Source organism: Bos indicus, chromosome 20 (genome assembly GCF_029378745.1).
Source record: "Bos indicus isolate NIAB-ARS_2022 breed Sahiwal x Tharparkar chromosome 20, NIAB-ARS_B.indTharparkar_mat_pri_1.0, whole genome shotgun sequence".
NCBI classification, from domain to species: Eukaryota; Metazoa; Chordata; class Mammalia; order Artiodactyla; family Bovidae; genus Bos; species Bos indicus.
The window spans coordinates 22,173,520-22,194,484 of record NC_091779.1 but is presented as its reverse complement, the minus strand read 5'-3'; the positions used below and the strand labels follow the sequence as shown (position 1 = coordinate 22,194,484).

The 20,965-nt window shown below is 40.9% G+C and overlaps 1 protein-coding gene across 1 annotated transcript in view; it reads right to left on the bottom strand.

The window, feature by feature from the left end:
* The window catches only part of MIER3 (MIER family member 3), a 28,866-nt gene extending 14,573 nt beyond the window's left edge, over window positions 1-14,293 (bottom strand). The window contains exons 1-3 of the mRNA XM_019982954.2: window positions 13,262-14,293; window positions 9,848-9,993; window positions 565-699 (exon numbers count right to left, since the gene is read on the bottom strand). Coding sequence (XP_019838513.2) covers window positions 565-699; window positions 9,848-9,946 — 234 coding nt within the window. The 5' untranslated portion in view covers window positions 9,947-9,993; window positions 13,262-14,293. The remainder of the gene's footprint in view (window positions 1-564; window positions 700-9,847; window positions 9,994-13,261) is intronic.
* Between the last annotated feature and the right edge of the window lie 6,672 nt (window positions 14,294-20,965).

Genomic DNA, 20,965 nt, shown 5'->3' with positions numbered 1-20,965 from the left:
CCAAGATGTGGATTCCTCTCCCTGCTTAAGACCTGAAAGTCGAGGAAAGCTTCCCAGGGATCCATCAGCAGAGACCATGACTATGAATTTTTCTCACCAGGGACTGGCCACCCCTACAACCAGCCTATGTTAAAGACGTACCACTGAGGTCTTGGCTGCTATGGCCGCTGTCACTCCCAGAGCCCAAGAAAACAGAACTTCTCTCCAACCTCTCCATGCCTAAGCCAGCTTGTTTGAAAACTTCTGGGGATCTATTAATCAATGCATTCATGTGTCCACAGGATCAAAAGAAGTTAGGGCAAAATCTAAGTGTAGATATAATACAGCTACACAGGAAAGATAAAAAGTTATGGAAGAAAACTCTAACATTCAAATTATTATGAAGTTATTACTAGTTTTAAAGTAGTGAGATCAAAGCCAAACAATATTCAAATCAGTCACCAAAATGACAAGAGCAACAGTCCACAAGAAGTTTACAATTCAGAATTACGAAGTACTTTAAAGAAACTAATAAAAGCAGTCAATGGTAATAGATCTGGAATTCTTCTACATGCTTGTACTTACTTTGTCTAGTGTCATATCTGGTAGTTCATCTGCAAGTTCACTTGGGGAGCTATTTGCACTGGAATTTGCAACAGCTGGAATTGTAGGTTCATAGCCATAGAATGCCAATAAATCTTCTAGAGGCATGTTTCCTTCCTATTCAAGCCAGAGAACAAACATGAACTCAGTAGATGCCACAGTGCTGAACGGCAGATAAACCACGATGCCATTAATGTTCACAAAGCACATATATCAAAAGAGCAGCACCAAATCAAAAACCAAGTTTTAGTTTTGTTTTTTGTACAATATACAGAAAACAGGATCAAATGCTAAGAGCTGTAATCAATATATGAACAAAAATCTAGCAATTAACACCTTAGTTTTCATTTTCCAGCATCATTTTACTTTTTAAAGACTTTGTCAAATATTTGCTTTAGGGCATACTTTTTCTTCCACTTTTCATTACTATATTCACCTTGAAGAATGACTTCATATAATTTTTAGCTTGTTTCCCTGCAATTAACAGTTGACCACTTGATTTATTCTTTGTATTAATAGGAAGATACCTAATAAGGCACCTTGGCTGAACATTTATGAACACTACTGTTTATATATCAATGTTCAAAACACAGTTATCCTTTGATATTCCTACTACTTGTATCTACATTCTCTACTAGCTATCTTTTCCCCCACAACTTTCTGATGAAGTTTGCATTACCACCAGCTTACAGATGAGAAAGCTGGGGCTTAGTTCTGCATCTGAATTCCAGGCACTCTAGCTCTCTTACTGGCGATGCTGCTTTGATAAAATTACATACTCGCTGCAGTGCTGCCTGTGTTATGAATGCTTATGCGAAGCCATATAGAGGCAGTCACTGTTTTTCCCCTCCACTAATCTGAAAATAAGTGCTGTATTTCCTTTTTAAAAATATTTTAATTCAACCACAAAGTGCATAGAACCATTTATAACTATCATTTAAATAACTTCAAAATGATACACCCCTACTGTACAGCACAGAGAACTTTACTCAGTGCTCTGTGGTGACCTAAATGGGAAGGAAATCCAAAAGAGCGGGGAGACATGTATATGTCTGGCTGATTCACTTTGCTGTACAGTAGAAACTAATGTAACATGGTAAAGAAACTATACTCCAATAAAAAAAAATTTTATGAACCCATACATCGATGAACTAGCTAATTTCTTAAATATTTTGAAGATGTTTATGTCCATCTATAAAGAGATTTGCTTTTAAAACTTGCTCACGGTTCAGTTTTCCCCTTAAAAAAACACATCTAACTTATGAAGCAAACAGCATGAAAATGTGAAGCAGAGTATGCAAAATACGCCCAGTTGACCACAACAGCGAGCTATGGAGGACCAGTGACGCTGCCCACAGCCCACAGGGGACACAGGTTCTGGAGACCCCAAGAACTGGCCCTCACTTTTATAGCTGGGCTTCCCTGGTGGCTCAGACAGTGAAGAATCTGCTCACAAAGCAGGAGACCTGGATTTGATTCCTGGTCAGGAAGATTCCCTGGAGAAGGAAATGGCAACCCACTCCAGTATTCTTGCTCAGAGAATTCCAGGCACAGAGGAACTGGGTGGGCTACAGTCCATGGGGTCGCAAACAGTCAGACACGACTGAGTGACTAACACACTTTTGCAGTCTAGAACTTACATTCTGCACTATGCCTGAATGAAACAGGTTCATGTTATGAGCTTAGAATAAGGTATATGACAAAAGGCTAACTTGTAAATTTGCAATAGGAGACAAGCACCTTTCCAATGACCATGCCATCCATGAAATCTTTTCAGCTTGGAACTGAAATCAGTCAAAACTGCTTCGGAAGCATGGATAAATTCAGCACAAATTAAGCTGTATGGTCAGGATGAACAGAAGTTAACCCATGCCATGGGAAAACCATGAATTATTTCTCCGAAGAATGCCTTGAAGGTGCCAGAACCACGATGAGAATTTCTCTGGTCCTGCTCCTTATAAAGTCCACACAGCCCATTCCCTTTCATTCACACTACTTATGAGACTGGGTTGCAGCCTTTGCCAACCACCTGTTAACGGTATTTCTCTAAAACTTTAAAGTTTCAGATTCCCTCCATGTACTGGGGAGATGGCAATTTTCACTCATCATGCACTGATACTCCACCTTACCATCAATATAGCACTTAATGGGTTCTAGGAACTGTGTGGAAGACTACCAGCTATAGAAAAAGAAAATTTCCAAAAAAATTCCTGCTCTCAAGGAATTCAGTCTTGGTGGAAGGAACTGATAAGTTAACAATTATAAAACACCATGACAGCTGCAATAATCAATTCTGGAACTGGTGCTATGAAATGGTGGGAAGGAAGACCTACACTCCAGGATTTAATAGCATACGATAGGGAAGTGTCACACAGAGGATAATGACTGAGAGAAGTCTTGAAAGACGAAAAAGCTTTTAACAGATGAGGCTTGTATACTAGGGACCTGTGGCTTGTCATCAGAAACACTGACTGAGTAGTGACTGCCCGGAGGCAGGTGGTGCTATGAAACACAGGTCTTCTACAACTTACAGACGAGGGAGGATACTGAAAATACTCAAATGCAGAACTGCCAATTATCATGAGTGCAAAAGAAACAGTCCTGAGATACAGAATTACGTGGAGAGCCCATTGTCGTGGGGTTGCAGAGGAAGACAAGTGACCTTCAGCTGAGGGCCGAAATCTGAGAAGTGACCAATCAATCCTGTGAAGAGCATTCCAGGCAAAGGAAACAACACACTTGAGGCCTGACTGTGGTTTTCCACTAAGCCAATGGCCAGAACACGAAGAGGAGAGTGAAGCAGGGTTCAAGAGGAGATTAGAAAGAGAAACAGAGGCAGATCGCGAAAGGCTTCTCGGCAAAGAAACTTGGAATTTACTCCCAAGGCAATGGGAAGCCACTGGAGACTTATAAAACTAGAGTGACATGACTTTACTTCTTCTTAAATCCTGAGCAGCTGTATGAAGAAAAATTGCGGAAGGTGGAGAGATAAGAGAAAAGCAGGGAGATCACTTGGGAGACTCATGCTGGGTTAGTGATACAGACTTGGAAACAAGCAAATAGGTGAGATACATTCTGAGGTGGGAATCAAACGGACTATGGAGTAAAAGGGAGAAAGAAGGACAACTCCCCTGATTTCTATCTGAGCAATTAGGTGGTGGTGACTTTTATTGAGACAGAAAAGACTAAAGGACAGGAAGGCTGACGAAGGAATTAAGGAGTTCTGCAGTTGTCACAAGTTAAGTTTGAGAGGACTATGAAACATCCAAGTGGAAAAGTCAAGCTGGATGAGAGCCTGGAGCTCGGAGGATCAGGCTGGGCTAAAGATATAAATCTGGCATTCATTAACATCTAGATGATATTTAAAGCCACAGGAGTAGATGAGCTCACTCAGGGAGAGTAAAGAGAAGGGGATCTATGTTTTATTAGAAGAAGTTTTCAGATATACTACCCTATAGGCAATGGGACACATCTGGAAAATTTTGGACATGATTTTCATTCTGAAAATAATGTCCTGGGGGAGTAGAAGAATAAGAGCCCAAATTAAAGAAGGGAATTATCCAAGCAAAATTAAGAAATAAGAATCTGTTTCTTGACTTACTTGATAGAGGGAATGTAGATAACAACAGTAGTCTAAGTTGATTGCCCATTTCTGGCCTGAGAAGGTTAAATAGCTACAGTGCAATTATGAGACCAAAACAAAAGACAAACAAGTGGGATGGTAGATGATGGTTTAAGGTGAAGTTGAAGCAATGGGCTTGAATGAGTCATCCAGAAAAGGCAGAGAGAGTGAGAAAGACAAAAATTAGAACCCTGGGGTACAGGGTTTAATTGATGATATTCATCAATTAAAATAGGGGTAAATAAAGTAAAGCCCATAAATACAATGGAGAGAGATGTCAGAGGGTAGAAGTAGAACTAAGAGAAAATGCAGGATTATTAAGTTAAGGAAGAAGCAAAAATGGAGAAACCACAGATGGTCACTCAGGTCAAATATCAAAGAGAGATAAAGCTAGACAGAGAGAGACGTGAATTCTTTGTATTTGTCAATCAGGAATTACTGATGACCTTACAATCTGTTGGGAGAAGCAAAGCTGAGGACTGAATGAGTGGAGAGACAATACATATATTATAAAAGGTGAATGAAGAAGGCAACACAGGGTCAAAGGAGAATTTCCAAATGTGAGAAATGTATCAGTAGGATTCCACATTGAAATTAAAAAAAGCGGGGGGTGGGGGGGGGGCGGGCGGGCAGAAGAATAAACTGAGGACTAAAAGAATGAAAATTCAGGAAGAGCCTGGACTGTGGATGATACTTTTGGAATGAGAGGGGACAAAGAAAAAGCATAAAAGCTAAGTTTGCATGTGTGGGGCAAACAGAAGATCTGAGCAGTTATTCATGAAAATTCTACTTTCTCTATAAAGATACAAGTATGATCATCTGTTGAAGGAGGAAGTGGCCATCTTAGTGGAAAGCTCATTATAACAGTCAAGGGATGACACTACAATGACCCTGAGAAGGGGCTGGTGCTAAAACACAGAAATTATCTGTACTAAGACTTTGTACTAAAGCAAAACTGGAAAAGATTAATCCAGTCCCTGAAGTACTTTACAAATGAGCTTTTTATTAGAGCCTATTAATAAATCACTTAGTCCTTTGAAGCATAGAAGCAATGTTTTCAAAATTGAATTAGCAAATCTCCAAGTCTCTAAGGATCCATGGTGTTGAGATCAACTCAGAAGTTTGATCTAGCACCATATTCTAGGGATGAGGACTTTATTTCTAAGGCATTTTGTTGAATCTATTTAAATTTCAAGGGTCCCATTTAAGTGCAGTCATACTTATTATAAATGAACTGTTTTATAAATTGAAGGATTTCTAACAGGAAGAGCACATGATTTAGAGACAGCTGCTGCTAAGTTGCTTCAGTCATGTCCAACTCTGTGTGACCCCAGAGATGACAGCCCACCAGGCTCCCCCGTCCCTGGGATTCTCCAGGCAAGAACACTGGAGTGGGTTGGAGTGGGTTGCCATTTCCTTCTCCAATGCATGAATGTGAAAAGTGAAAGGGAAGTTGCTCAGTCGTGTCCGACTCTTAGCAACCCCATGGACTGCAGCCTACCAGGCTCCTCGGTCCATGGGATTTTCCAGGCAAAAGTACTGGAGTGGGGTGCCATTGCCTTCTCCGATTTAGAGACAGAGGACTCCCTAATTGTTAACTACTACTGTGGGCAAATCACCTAACCCCTCTCATCTCTATCTCCTTATCTGTAAACAGAAAAACACATTATTTCCTTAATCCTCTGATGCACAGCCTCACATACCAGAAATCAGGATGCATCCTATTACCAATGTACAGATTTCTCATAGCAAGGCTCCTCTCTGCTCCCATCTATGCTATTTTTTGAATCTACAGTACATCTTACCATCAACAAGGCCTCTAAGCAAGGAAATAATGCTAGTATTTCTCTGACACACCTGACAGCGTTGCTAGATAGGGCCGATGACATTGTCTAAGTGAGGGAGAAACTAATTTTAATATAACACCAGTCTGATACCTTAAAATACAGGCTGCAAAACAGAATACATGTAACTTTCTAAAATGCTTTAAAAACAAATAAATAAGGACTTAAACCCAAGGCTAAATGGTAGAAAAGACGTTTTTCTACTTCTCTCAATTTACAATGAAAATCAGAGTAGAAATCTCTATATTAATGAAAGCAGGAATGTAAATTACTTTTGAAAAAGTTTTAGGTCTAATTCTAGGATTATTAATTAAAACCTATCAGGAAACAATAACGTGAATAAATTAAAAAATAGTACAATATAACACAAACCTTATTTTAGTATTTTTGGTAACTAAAATCTTGTCATACAATCTATTCTCTATACTTACCAAAGTGCCACTATAAGAAAACTAACTTTGTACCTCTTTTATTTTCCATAACATACAACATACTAAAAATTTTTAAGAACCAAAATAAAGGGCATATATAGATTATAAACTATCAAATGTATTTACTATAAGCATAAAAACTTCTAATTTTTTAAAACATGAACATCAAATCCCTAGGACTGTTACCATGTACCAACATTTGAATCACTGTTGCATAATATAAGATTAATACATTATTTTAAATTGTACACAAATAATTTTAAATTTCTTTAAAAGTAAAATGATCCTTACTCTTTAAATATGTGTCTCTAACTATTATTTCTTTTATTTTCATGTTTCATTAAACATCAATAAATAGAGATCACATTTACAATTATGGGCTTCCCAGGTGGCTCAGTAGTAAAGAATCCACCTGCCAAAGCAGGAGACTCAAGAGACATGGGTTCGAGCCCTAGGTTGGGAAGATCCCCTGGAGTAGGAAATTGCAATCCACTCCATTCTTACCTGGAGAATCCCATGGACAGAGGCGCCTGGAGTGCTGCAGTCCATGGGGTCACGAAGAGTCAGACACAGCTGAGCACACATGCACGTGAGCACTACAGTTATGCTCTACTATAGATAATCACAGTTCAGAGGGAGCGAGCAGTCAGCCACTCTTAGAACAGTTCTTCTTGTGCCTTGCTCAATGAGAGAAGGATGAGCCTTCTGAGCAGGGACACAGCACTTGGGCCTTCACTAGAATTTATTTAAAAATCACCTGTATTTTTCTGTCCCAATTTCCAAGAATGTGACAAAATGCCAAGAAGAAAAACTGCCTAAAGAGAAGCTGAAATATTTAAAGACCTATAATTTTTCTGAATCTACAAATTCAGTGATAGGTATCATTACAAAGCAAAGATTTAATTACTGGAGTTTACTAAACAAAATGAAAATCACAGGAATAGAAACTAGGTATTTCTATGAATAGCTAAGTAAGTAACTCTTTGCTGTTGATTATTTCTCTATATCTTCCCTAATTTTCTTTTAAAACTCATTAAACACAGATTAAAGCAGATATTACTATAATCTCTGGAAGAATAAAACCTACAAATTTGAAAAACAAAATTTTACTGGTCCATAGATCTCTACCAGATTACCCATACTCAAGTAGTAACTATGTTTAACACATTAAAAGAAATTTTAAATTCATACTAGTTTAGTGACAATACATCTATTTGCATGGCTAAAGCGCATTTGTATTATTTTCTTATATCATGCTGTAACTAGATTGCTGTCTCCCTATCTTTAACAGCAAACACACAATTAAAGAAGGTGCATCATGAGACCACCTAGGACTTTTGCTCATGCCCAGAGCAGTATCCTGACTTAAAAAACTACAGGAGAGAAGTAAGAAGAAGCCTTCCACGAACTTCCACATGAGACTAAACATCTTTTACTACACATAAATCCTTTCTCCCATAGCGCTCACTGCTTACTGCTTTTATGGTTCTTAGCGGAGGACATCAAAAAAATCTTAGTTCCCATTTGTCACCCCACACTAGACCGTAAGCTGCTTGAGTCCAAAAACACTGTCAAACTGCTAATTTTTGCAATCCCATGACCCACCACAATCCCTGGTTCACTGATAATGCTAGTTGGATTATAATTCTCAGTTATTCTAGGCTACCCATTCATGAGAAGTAGAAAGGAATTGCCTGAAAAATATCAAGGCAGACCTTGAGAATATTGGGCATCTTTTCTTATCAACAGGCAACATACTGTCATCACCCCTGAAAGAAGTAATAGGCAAAACCTTTCTTCTTGAGTATTTCCTAGCAATTTTACCTCTATATTCCCAAATCTGTTCAGCTTTTATAGGAGATATACGATTTTTTAAATGATTAAATCTAACTGCAACCATGTTGCATTAATTTGTCAAAGAAATGAACATCTTTAGAAAATTTCAACTCTTCAGGAGCAAGCCTGGGGTCTAGGCCCTGAAGACGCCTGTGTGTTAAGATGAAGGAAGAAACGCAATAATAGCCCAGCTTTGCCTCACAAAAGCAGAAGAGATCATACAAGAATGTGTTTTGCCTTCTTCAAGAAAAAGAAACACAAAAAATTCAGTAGTATTCCTGAAAAATTTGTTATTCTGGGCTGATTAGAAATTTGCAAATAAGGTTAATTTATAGATAAATAAAAGGAATCCTCTTTCATGGAGGCCTCTCTCTGTAGTTTCTGGTTATAAGTATATGTTTAAAAATCAGTTCATTTGAACCTAAACTGATTGGGGGTTTTAAAAGTTATAAACTACATTTACCCTACCAACTTTTTAAAAGATAACTGGAAGGTAGGATAGAGGGTATTACTAATTCAGTAAAACAGTGTGATACAATGCCAAGAGGCTGGGCTAGGATTTAGAACTCTCCTACAGTTCTCTAGATCTCAATAATCTCATCTGTAAATGTACCTACTTCATTGTGCTGGTATAAACTTAAAAATGGTTGGAAGCAAAGCAGAAGCGTTAGTCACTCAGTCATGTCTGACTCTTTGTTACCCCATGGACTGTAGCCTGCCAGGCTCCTCTGTCCATGGAATTCTCCAGGCAAGAATCCTGGAGTGGGTTGCCATTTCCTTCTCCAAGGGACCTTCACAATCCAGGGATTGAACACCAGTCTTCTGCATTGCAGGCAGATTCTTTACAGTCTGAGCCACCAAGGAACAACCCCACCTCCCACCAAAAAAAAACAGATTAAGAGATAAAAAATAATTTTTAAAAATTAAATGAAAGTGTACTTATTAGGCTATTCTTCAAAATAAGAAAATCAGTAACATTCTGTACAAAAGTAAATATGCTGATACTATTGTTTTAATTGAAGTATAGTTGGTTTACAATGTTGTGTTTCAGGTGTACGTTCAAGTGATTCACTTATTTATATATGCGTGTGTGTGTGTGTGTGTGTACATACTCTTATATACAAATATATATATTCTTTTTCAGATTCTTTTCCATTATATGTTATTACAAGATACTGAATATAGTTCCCTGACCTATACAGTAGGTCATTCTGATACCATTTTTATTTAAGATAGGTTGTAAAATAATTTATAATAGAATTCAAAATTTTTACTATGTTTGTATTAAACCTTCACTATAAGTTTGTGAACTATATATATAATATATATATACTATATATATATATAATTTCTATAAAACGTTTTTAGGAGGTGTGCATTATGATGTTATTTTTCACACACTGAAAGATTTTAACCTGATTTTAAAAATCTATTGACATATAGGTGGTTTAAGTTAATTTTAGAGAAAGATGAATACTTCTTAAACAGCAGAAAAGCAGAACATCAACCAGTACTGAAGTAAAAACCTTTACCTTTTCTAAGTCTTCGATTTCAGAATTGAAGTTTTTACCCTCATCCATCATTTCCTCCTCTTCGAGAGTTCTTTCATCGTCATAGTCATGGACCAACATCTCAGCAGTGGGGTCAAAATCATGATCCTCAGAAGACAAAGACCCAACTAGAAAGAAACACACTAAATCACTTTACAAGTTCATAAGGCTATTTACAAAAGAAAATAATTTGTGTTCTACTGCCAGTTCCTTTTAATGTTTATATATGAGCTTTATTAAATGCATTTATTATGTACTTCACAAGCTATAAAGTTAAGACCATACAGTTTCTGAAAAGATATTTAAATCAGCAAAAGAAAAAAGCCAGTTTATAACCACTTTTATAAGGTGTCCAATCCAAGAGAACATGACTTTTAATAGCAACAAAGTGATTTAAATGGAGTGGTCTTTAAAAAAATGTTCTAACAAAAGTCGCTTATCAGTTAGTTTAATACGTTTGTCTAAAAGCAGTAGAAAAATGTCAAAGGGGTTATGAATAGAAGACTTCACAAGAATCTGCTATACACTGAGGCTAAAAACTTCAGAAGGGAATATTAATTTTACTCAATTCTCACTCTCAAATAAAAGTTCAAATCACAACAGAAACCTGGTTTTTTAGAACAAACCCAAGTTTCTATGAGGCAGCCACACAGCAACTGAGTCTTGAAAGGCACCACCTCACGTTTCATGTCTGTAACAGTATTTCAAGCTCCCCAAAACTAACCCGTATGAGAATGCCTTTCTGTGGACTACTACTAAGTACTTAAGATTATGTGAAGGGAATACAGAAAATCCTATCTATGGGCTTTGGAAGATACATCCCATTGCAAGCTGTTTTGGTCAATTCAAACTTGTTTATAAGATGGCAGTGCCTGGAAATTCCCTAGCGGTCCAGCAGTTAGGACTTCCACAGCCAGGGGCATAGGTTTGATTCCTGATCAGGAACTAAGATCCTGAAAGCCTTGAGATGTGGCCAAAAAGAGATGGCAATGAATGATTTTTAATGGCAATTCTGAAGTCAACAGGATACCCCTGAAAACCAAGTGGAGAAATGAATACTATCTATAATTCCAAGAGAATAAGTTCAAATTTATGAAAACCAGAGTTTTCTTCATTTGTTTTACTCTAATATGTAATTCAACTAGACCAATGACTCTCAGAGGGGAAAGAAAAGCAGCAGCAGAATCTCAAGAGTAGAGAAAGGGAGAATTGGAAGGAAGCATATTCAACACAAAAAAGTTTGATGTGTTTTTACTCAACCTTTAATATGTTAAAACTTCAAACACTGAAGGACATTGAGATCATTACCAAAGCACTGAACTAGACCAAAGATTTTTCAAAATCAGTGACAATTCAATGTTTCTGGCTCTGAGTTCAGAGAACTCTAGTCGTTAGTCCCGAAAATAATAATTTCTCTAAAATGTTTTTAGGAGGTGTGCATTATGATGTTATTTTTCACACACTGAAAGATTTTAACCTGCTGATTTAAAAAATCTATTGACATATAGGTGGTTTAAGTTAATTTTAGAGAAAGATGAATACTTCTTAAACAGCAGAAAAGCAGAACATCAACCAGTACGAATTTTCTTTTTTGGAGAAATTCCTGGATACCTTTGGGGTATGCCAAAGTGTAAGGTAGGAAATGTGAAGTGAAGTCACTCAGTTGTGTCTGACTCTTTGAGATCCCATGGACTGTGGCCTACCAGGCTCCTCCATCCATGGGATTTTCCAGGCAAGGGTACTGGAGTAGTTTGCCATTTCCTTCTTTTCTACCTCTTTGACGGCTGAGCTCTACTCTCTTCCTAATCCACATCGCTTGGCTCACTTCAAGGTTTCCCCTTGAGGAAAGCATTCATTCAATAAGGGCCAGAAATGGAAGGGCCTCAGAGTCTACTCTTGGCCCTGTCCCTGGCTTTCTGGGACCTGAGGTCAGTCATTTAAACTTTCTGGGCCTGGGTCCAGTTTTTCATTTGTAAAATATATAGGGTTGGCTTAGATGACCTCTAGTCTCTTCTGGTTCTAAAATTCTCTTAAAAATTGGCTAATTGATTAAAAATAAGTTATAAGTTTGTTTAAACTCCAAAAATCACACCGTCTCTTGCTTTTTATTTAGATTGCAACTTCTTAAACACAGTGATGCAAAATGGAAAACTTCTATTATCATCCAGATGTTTGGCATTTTGTACATAAATATTCTTTCCCTGAAATCAGTTCTAACAAAGAAACGTCTGTCTCAAAATTAAACAAACTTAAAAACAATTTAAAAGTAAAGACTATTTTCAAAAGCTATTTTCAAAATAGCCACAAATTTCTTCTATTTGGTGTTAATTGTTTTATACCTTAAATGATAATCAAATGAGACCTTGAAGACTGACTAAATACACAGAGTAATATGCAAGGAAAATGGTCTGTTCACTGTAAGGCAACATGTGGTAACTGAAGACTTGAGAGCCCATCCGGACTCTGCTATTAACTAAGTAACTCTCAGCAGAGTTATTTAAGTCTCCTCCAGTGTAAAATAAGGGGGTTGAACTAGTTTAGAGGCACTTTTCTTGGAGACTATGAGGGAAAAGAGGCAGCCAAAAAGGGGCTGGAAAGGGAATGAAAAACTGAAACAAAGCTCCTTACATTTTAGCACATGAGGAAAGGTCTCTACCATGGGATAGGTTTCAGGGGTTCCACAAACCCCAAATTATATGCAGAGTTCTGTAAACAGAGTCCCTTGCTTTCATCAGATCCCGACAGGGGCTTCTGACACCAAAACAGTTGAGAAACACAGTCCTAGATGGTCTGATGTTGTCTCACCTCAAAAATTCTGTATGACCAACCTCAGAAAGTATGTGTTTCTTTTAATTAGGCCAGCTTTACCTAACTATCAGTTTTCAATTTAACACAATCTACAGGCATTTCTCAATTTTGAAAAATGTATGAGACAAAATAAGGGGAGATGGGGGAGAAGTGATTAATATCAATATAAGCAACCCCAAAGTCCTGACAAATTAGAGAGACGAATTGTCAAAGAAATTAAAATCTAAACTGCTGAAGTTGGAGGAAAGTTTGGGATAGATGTGGGATTAATTGTTTCAGGCTTGGAGAAAAATTAAAAACAGGGTATGTGAGAATTAGATATATTACTTTAAAAGAACATGTCAGTTAGCAGCTTTGTAACAAAGTATTTTTTTCAACATGCAAGGAAAGAGAGAGAGGAATTATGAGACAGAATAGTTGTTCCTTCCTCAAACAACTTAATTACCAAAAAGAACACAGAAAGCTCTTAAAAACAAATGATGAAAAATTCGCAAAACAAATTTTTGTTGAAAGAACTGAGCAATAGATCTTTGGGACCCCATCACCACCCGCTGAGGCCCACTGAAAAGGTAAGAGAACAGAACAAACCTGGGCTCGAACTTCCAAAAGAAGCCTAGGAGAGAAAAGAAAACGTGCGGTTAGATCGCGAAGCCAGGGGAAGAGGCAGCGCCGGCAACAGGGCGCAGAGGAGGCGGAGCTCAGCGCTCCTCCGCAGCTGCCAAAAGTGCAAGACGTAGCTTCGCTCCACTCGCTCCTGGCCCCCTTCGGGCCCCTCTTGGCTGCCTCGCCTTCCTCCCCGAGTCCCCAGTGTACAAACTCGCAGACCCGGGACGAAGCCCGGTGTCTAACAGGCAACTCCAAGCCGCCCCTTGGAGCTCAGCAAGTTACAAAGCAGAGAAGCAGAACCCAGAACAGTCGGCTCGCAGCATCAGTCCCCCATATCCTAGCATTTCAGTAGTCCCCCGAATCCCACCGGCTCTCCACGGCCCCCAAACAACACCTCGCAAGGCAACACCCTTTCCTGGAAGGGACTCGCCCCCTGCATCGAGTCCACCCCCTTGGGGCCCGGTAGCCCCAACTCCGGGGCTGTCCTCTATCCCCGAGCGTAGGCCAGCTCGAAACCGGACACTGGCCCCCAAACCAAGAGCGTAAGCCCCCCATCCTCTCTCCCGCGTCTAGAGATGCGGATCCGCAGTCCCAGAGACAGTGGTATCCTCCCGGAGTATTTAGTCGCTCCCCGAGCCCAAGAGCGAGCTCCTCGACCTAGGGGGCTCCTGCCAAGGGGCTTCTGCTGCGCCACCCGCCCCCCATCCTCCCGCCCCAGCTCACTAGTCCCGGGGGACACGTCCAGGGCAGCTCCGCTCGCCCTGCCGACCCCCTTAAACGGAACGAAAGTGGGGCTACCGAGAGCCCGTGGAGAGAGCGTCGAGGGTCTTGGTCCTCCCCGTTTACCCCCAGGGGCTCCCGCACCTCCAGGGCTGCGGGGCGGGGAATCTTGCCTCTACCGAAGCCCAGCGGCCGCGCATCCCGCTCGCCTCCGCGCCGGAGCAAAGTGGAGCGTGAGACTCCTTCAGCCCGCAGCCCGGACCCAAAGGGCCGGGGGCACAAAACACTCCTCCCGCAGGGCAGTGGCGCAGCCCGCTCCCCGCTTTGCGATCCGGCCGCGGAGCGGGGGGGGGGGGGGGGAGGGAGGGCTCGGCCGGTTTCCACCCACCCCGGCCCCGGGAGGCGGCGCGGAGGCTCCAGCGGCCCGCGCAAGCTGCTCGGCGGCACGGCACGGCGGCGTCCCCCGACCGGGGCTCGCTGCCGCCGGCCGCCGCCTCCGGTCCGACCCCGTCGCCGGCCGGGTCGGGGCCGGAGCCGCCGCGGCCTAGTCCCGGAGGGAGACCGCTCCCGCGCCCGCTCCCGCCCCCCGGCCGGCCCCGCCGCCGCCCGTCGCCGCCTTGCGGCCCCACAACGCCACGCCGCCCCCCGCAGGGCCCTGGGAAAGGCTTGGGATCCCCCAAGCTGGCTTGGGGGCCGCGGGAGACCGCCGGGCGCCCGTTCCAGCCCGGCCGCTCCTGCCCGGTTTCCCTGCTCACCTCCGCCATATTGGTACCTTTAGGGCGAACGAGCAGCGCCGAGCCCAGTCCCCGGATGGGGCGCCTGAGCCAATCGCAGCAGCCGCCGCCGCCGCCGCCGCCGCCGCGGTCCGCCCGGCACCCGCCCGGCGGCGGAGGCGGCTCGGCCCCTTATAGGGCAGGGCGGCCCGCGACACCCCCAGCCCGCTCGCAAGCCCACCCCGCCCGGCGCCCCTTGCCGCGCCCCGCGCCCGCTGCGGGCGCCTCGACCCGCACCAGCGCTCACCCGCCCTTCCCCTCTCGGCTGGAGTAAAGTTCCTGCCGAATTGGAGGCAGACGGGGGACGGATGGAAACGCTGGCGCGGGACAGACTCACGTCCAGTCAGTCGAGGCCCAAGAGCCGGTCGGGGCGTCTGCGGACCGACTGACAGACCCTCCGGTCTGGGTGGGCGTGGGGGAGATGAGCAAGAGACTTGCAGGGACAACTCGACAGACTTCCCTAAGTAAGGAGAGAGGAGGTGATCGACGGCCGAGAGGAAGCCCTGTGGAAGGTGGACTGAAATTAATGGATTGATTGATGGACGTGAATAAGCCCAGAAAGAGAGGACAGCGACCAGGCATTTTGCGGTTTCCCCTAAGAGACCTGCAGAAATGGGAAGAGCTGATCAGCGTACACGGTGATCAGTGGAATAAACGGTGGAAGAGGTCATTTGCCAAACAGACTCTGGAAGATAGGGCAATAGGGCAAAGAAGTGATGGTGAATAGACTTCCACGATTCAGAGAAGAGGCTTATAAAATAAAAACTGTGCACGCGCGAAAAAAACAGAACAGTACTAGAGGTTGTTAATCACCAAATAGGTTGATTTGGGGATAGGGTTAATCCCGGACCGCCCCCCCCGCAACAGGAATGACCCAGAGGTACACACTCCCTAGACCTGGGGAAGGGCAGAAATAGTCAGTCTATCAAGAGTCCTGAGCCCAGTCTTATGAACTCGACCTCCCACTTCCGTCCCAAAAGTTCAAACACTTGCTTAGGGTCAAATGGGAAGCTAGACCTGTGGGCACGTGGGTGGGTTAAGGATGGAAGACAAGGTTTAAGAGGTGTGCCTTCTCCTAAGCATACCTTATAGCAGTTTGGTCTTCATTGGGATGCCTAAGTAACTCCTGGTAGGTCAGTTTTCACGCAGAACAACTTTGAGCAAAGTACGCAAAAATACTCACCAGCTACTGGATGGTAGCCCACAAAGGTAAATCTTGCAAGAAGTTTGAGCCCACATTCCTAGTCGGTTTGGCACACAGTTCACTTGGCACACAGTTCACTTGGCACACAGTTCACTTGGCACACAGTTGTCTTGACGCAGGAGACAGAAATAATGATATGTATGGAAACCAAAGTAAAAAAAAGATGATAATGTGGAAAAGAGAAGTCAACTGTAAGATCCTGGATAAGTGAGATGCAAACACAGAGAAGTATGGCAGGACCCTATGAAGGCTTGGACAAGAGTGTAATCTCTGACATCAGGGCCTTTCTAATCAACTTTTGCTGAAACACTAATATGAAAATATAGAGTTGAGGTTATCTGCTGTAATCTCACAAATTGAGAGACTTTTTAGAAGCTTCAACTTTCCATTTTTTTTTTTTGTCCAAACATGAAAGATCTAGGTTGTAATCTGGGGTTGCCTTCGATTCTCCCTTCCATTGCTGGAAAATAGATTACAGATAGGAGTGGAGAGGGTTACTTCCAACATTTTTAAGCAAGGCATCTCAAAATTAGAGTTATTCCACTGGTAAAAGTTATTTACTTATAGAAGTTTTAGGAGAAAAGTCACTTCAACCATTTCAAAACATCATAAAGACATGGAAAATTACACTTTCCCTACTGTGAAAGATATGGTTCGACCTTTTGTCCAGTCAAATAACTCAAAAACATCTGAACTTTGAAACCAGAGGGCTTGGCACACATTGTATGTTCTGTCCTCAATGAGGCGTTTAGGGTTTTCAAAGTAAAAAATGGCTTGAAATTAAGTGCAAGTGATTAACTTTAGAAATGTGGCGATGAGCACATCCCATGGACAGAGCCATTAAACAGTGCCCTGAGCTTTTGACCACAGGCCGAGCCACCATAGAATGGGGCTAAGATAGAGTCATGAAGTATCTCCAACAGCCTGCCTTGTCATACTTAACAATAAGAAGAAACGTTTTCTTCGTAGCAAAATGTGGCCCATCCAAACTATAAATCTGGCCTTAGGTTCCATTTTGCTATGTCTGTGAAATATACAGACTCACACACTTGCATAAACTTAGTAGTGTCTGCAGATTCTCTTTTTATTAAATTGTGAAGATTTTTGGTAGACACTTGTAATTTTGACTGCTTATATTCTCTTTATACTAGTACATAATTTATGTAGCCTATGTCCAAGGTATTAAATAAGGATTCATAGAAAGATAAGTGAAGTTAAATTAATTTGAAGTTTAAAGAAACAGAGCCACTTTCCACTCCTAATCCCCAGAGAAAAAGTTTACCACCAGTCTTACATAACATATTCCTTTTATGATAAAGTATGTAAAGTCTATTTGTACATGGATCTTTCATTCTTTTTGATGACATGACTTCCAGGAGTCAGTACAGATAAAAATTCCCCTTGTTCTAGACAGTTGAAATAAAAAATTACTTTTTATTGTTGTCATTATTATACTGTCACTACACAACAGATAGCATATAGAAAGTAAGTCCTATACTGGATGCTGGGAACTATGGGATCACCGCAAAAGTCCTTGCAAAGCTTATAGTTTAACTGAGTAATTTTTATATGTGGTAGATGGGAACTAGAGCAAGGAAAACTCAAACCTGAAACCAGGGTATTTCCTAAGGAGAACCAAAATGTAATAGAGCCTCCAGCCATATTTAGAAATGAAATAAATCAAGAAAAGACTATAAATGTGTGGTCTGAGATGTCTTACAATAAATACATACAATAAAATAAGAAAATGTAAATACTGTATAAAAAATGAGGACCAGTGAAAATAATTAGCCTAGATTAGATGAACATTCAGAGAAGAAGTTAGAACAAGAATATATGCAAGAAATGAGGTGTGACTTGCAACATGAGAGTTAAGCCATGAATTTGGCTTAGAACTTTCTGGAGTCAAAGCAAAAACATAAATACAATAAGTTGCTTGTCCTTGAGATTCTTATTGTCCTTGAGAAGAAATGTACAAATTCTTCCATGGAAACAAAGCTTTTCAGAACCTTTAACGAAATGCCTTGCCTGAGCTACATAGCAATGTAAAGGGAAATACCCTCTTCCAGATCCCCAAAGGGTACTAGTGGGGTTTACAACACTGTTTCTTGTAGTGACCATCCGTGAAAGTTGAGGGGACCCTATAAATGTATGACCTACTGAAAGCAGTTTTAATAGGGCCACGGTAATGCAATACAAATATTTAGCTTTCCACAGACTCCATCTATTAATAACCCAAGAGAAAATAATAGACTATCCAAACTTAAAGTCTCAATCTCAAGTGCCTATGCTAGTCAGGCAGGCGCAATGAATGAGTGAAGCTGAATACTGTGAAGACTAAAGTAGGGACAGCAGCAAACCCGGAGGAGGTAACCCTGCCCGAACAGAGCAGCAAGCAGCTAACTCAGTCTCAGCAGACTGGCTTCTGCCTTGTGAGAATGTGGGCCCAGTGTTCACAGGTGCTCTAAAACAGCTGGAAAACTGATTATGTGAATCTTCTGATTTTTAAATTTTATCAACTAATTTAAAAACCGTCCAACACAATGTAGGACAAATAAATGTTAAATAAATCATGTGAACTGTGAGCTTCCAGTTTGCAGACTTTTAGACTATCTCTTAACCTTACCTCTTAAGATGGCTTTGGATAAGATTAATACCAACAATTCAGGTCTCTATTACATCAGACTTCTTGCATTTTTCTAAATATATCCATTTATCATGTGTGAAACTCAAATATTTTTTGATGGATAGATAGAATGAATGACTACTCTCTGAGAAAGCTAATTGATTGTAGTAAGCTTTGCCTAAACAAAGATTGCGAACAGAAGGGAGATGGTCTATGTAGTAATTAAAAAAAAGAAAACAGCTTTCACAGAGATGAAAAAGAGAGAATGAATCCTCAGTTCACTACAAAGCAAAAGGAACCTGGTCCACTGACAGGAGAATCTACCGGACCCATGAGTCAAGGCTGTGCTTAGAACAAGAAGATGTTTTCAGGCTAACATCGTTTTGTAAGGCAACCCAATTGTGAGATCTTATAACTCAGTATTGTCCCTTAAGGGACATTCTCAAAAGAATTTTGAAGAACTGTATCCCTTTTCACATATCCAAAAGTGTTAGTCTCTCAGTCATGTCCAACTCTTTGCCACCTGATGGACTGTAGCCCACTAAGCTCCTCTGTCCATGGGGATTTGCTAGGCAACAACACTGGAGCGGGTTGCCATTCCCTTTTCCAGGGGCACCTTTCTGACCCAGAGACCAAACCAGATATCCAAGTTGACATCTAATTTTTTCATTATAAATTTAAACAGTTGCGGGCTTCCTTGGTCATCCAGTGGTAAAGAATCTGCCTACCATTGCAGGAGACGTGAGCTCCGTCCCTGGTGTGGGAAAAGCCCACAGGCCGTGGAGCAGCTAAGCCTGTGCACCACTCCTGAGCATACACTCCAGGGCCCGCGCCACACCTACTGAGTCCACATGCTGAGCTTACTGAAGCCCACATGCCCTGGAGTCCGTGCTTCACAACAGGAGAAGCCTCTTGTTCACAGAATGAGAAGCCCACATACCGCAACTAGAGAGTAGCCCAATCGCTGCTGCTGCTGCTGCTAAGTCACTGCTAAGTCGCTTCAGTTGTGTCCGACTCTGTGCGACCCCACGGACAGCAGCCCACCAGGCTCCGCCATCCCTGGGATTCTCCAGGCAAGAACACTGGAGTGGGTTACCATTTCCTTCTCCAATGCATGAAAATGAAAAGTGAAAGTGAAGTTGCTCAGTCATGACCCCATGTACTGCAGCCCACCAGGCTCCTCTGTCCATGGATTTTCCAGGCAAGAGTACTGGACTGGGGTGCCATCGCCTTCTCCGAGCCCACTCGCTGCAACTAGAGAAAAGCCTGAACAGAAACAGACACAGCACAGCTATTAATAAACAAAATTATTCAAAAATTTCAATAGTTGCAAAGGATATTCTTTCCAACGTATTGTAATGGTAGTCATTTAAAAACAAAGCTATTATATAACACTATAAAATGTATGCAGTAGAATTTAAACACCATAGTAATTTTATATCTCCATCATTCTGTAAAAAAAGAACCTAATTCTTCTTTAACAATAGGAGATTTCACATGATTTTTCTTTCTCCTTCAACTCATATTCTCATTCTATTTCCTCCAAAAATTCTATTACAGTGTAGTATGCTTTATGCCTAAAAGTCTGTTGTGATCTGTAGTATCCTTCTCTGCCACAAAAATATCTCTATAAGTCAACACTCAAAATTAAGTAACTTTCCTCTAGATTATCAATACAACTATTATTAATTCACAATTGATCAAAACAATATGAATGTATTATAAATTTTGATTAAATTTTATTGAACAAAAATACAAATTATCTTGGAAATCAATATCTTAATGAGTTGAACCTTAAAAAAAATTTAGTTCATGTACCTATGGATAAGTATTTCTTAATGCTAGAATGAGAATAAATTTAAGAACAATTGCATTCTTTTTATTTGTGTAGAAGCAAGCTCTGAGAACCCATATTTATACAATAAGAAGATAGAATGGAAGAGTTTTATTAAGCCATCACTCAGTTCTTTGAACTTTTTAGTAACAGAGCATGCAATGATCTAGCAAACATTTGTAATGCTCTTACACTGATATTTTGATTGTCTCCAGTTTTAATGAAAACAAAGAATTAAAAGCTACTTGACTTACAAAAGCATTTGTTTCCTAGCCCTTACAGTCCTGCACTATACTCACTTTAATTTTGATGAACACAAGAAAAGACTTTGCCAAGATTTATCAAATGACCCTTAATTGTAACAGTTTTATTGATTTTTTTTCCACTTAGGAGCATCTGTTTAACCTAACACACTCAGAAAAGGGAGGTAAAATGGAAATATTCTTAATTCTAACACTTTCTTCTGAATACAGTATTTTAAATAAAACTTATTTATTTTTATTGTGTTATGTGTTTTAAATATATTTTT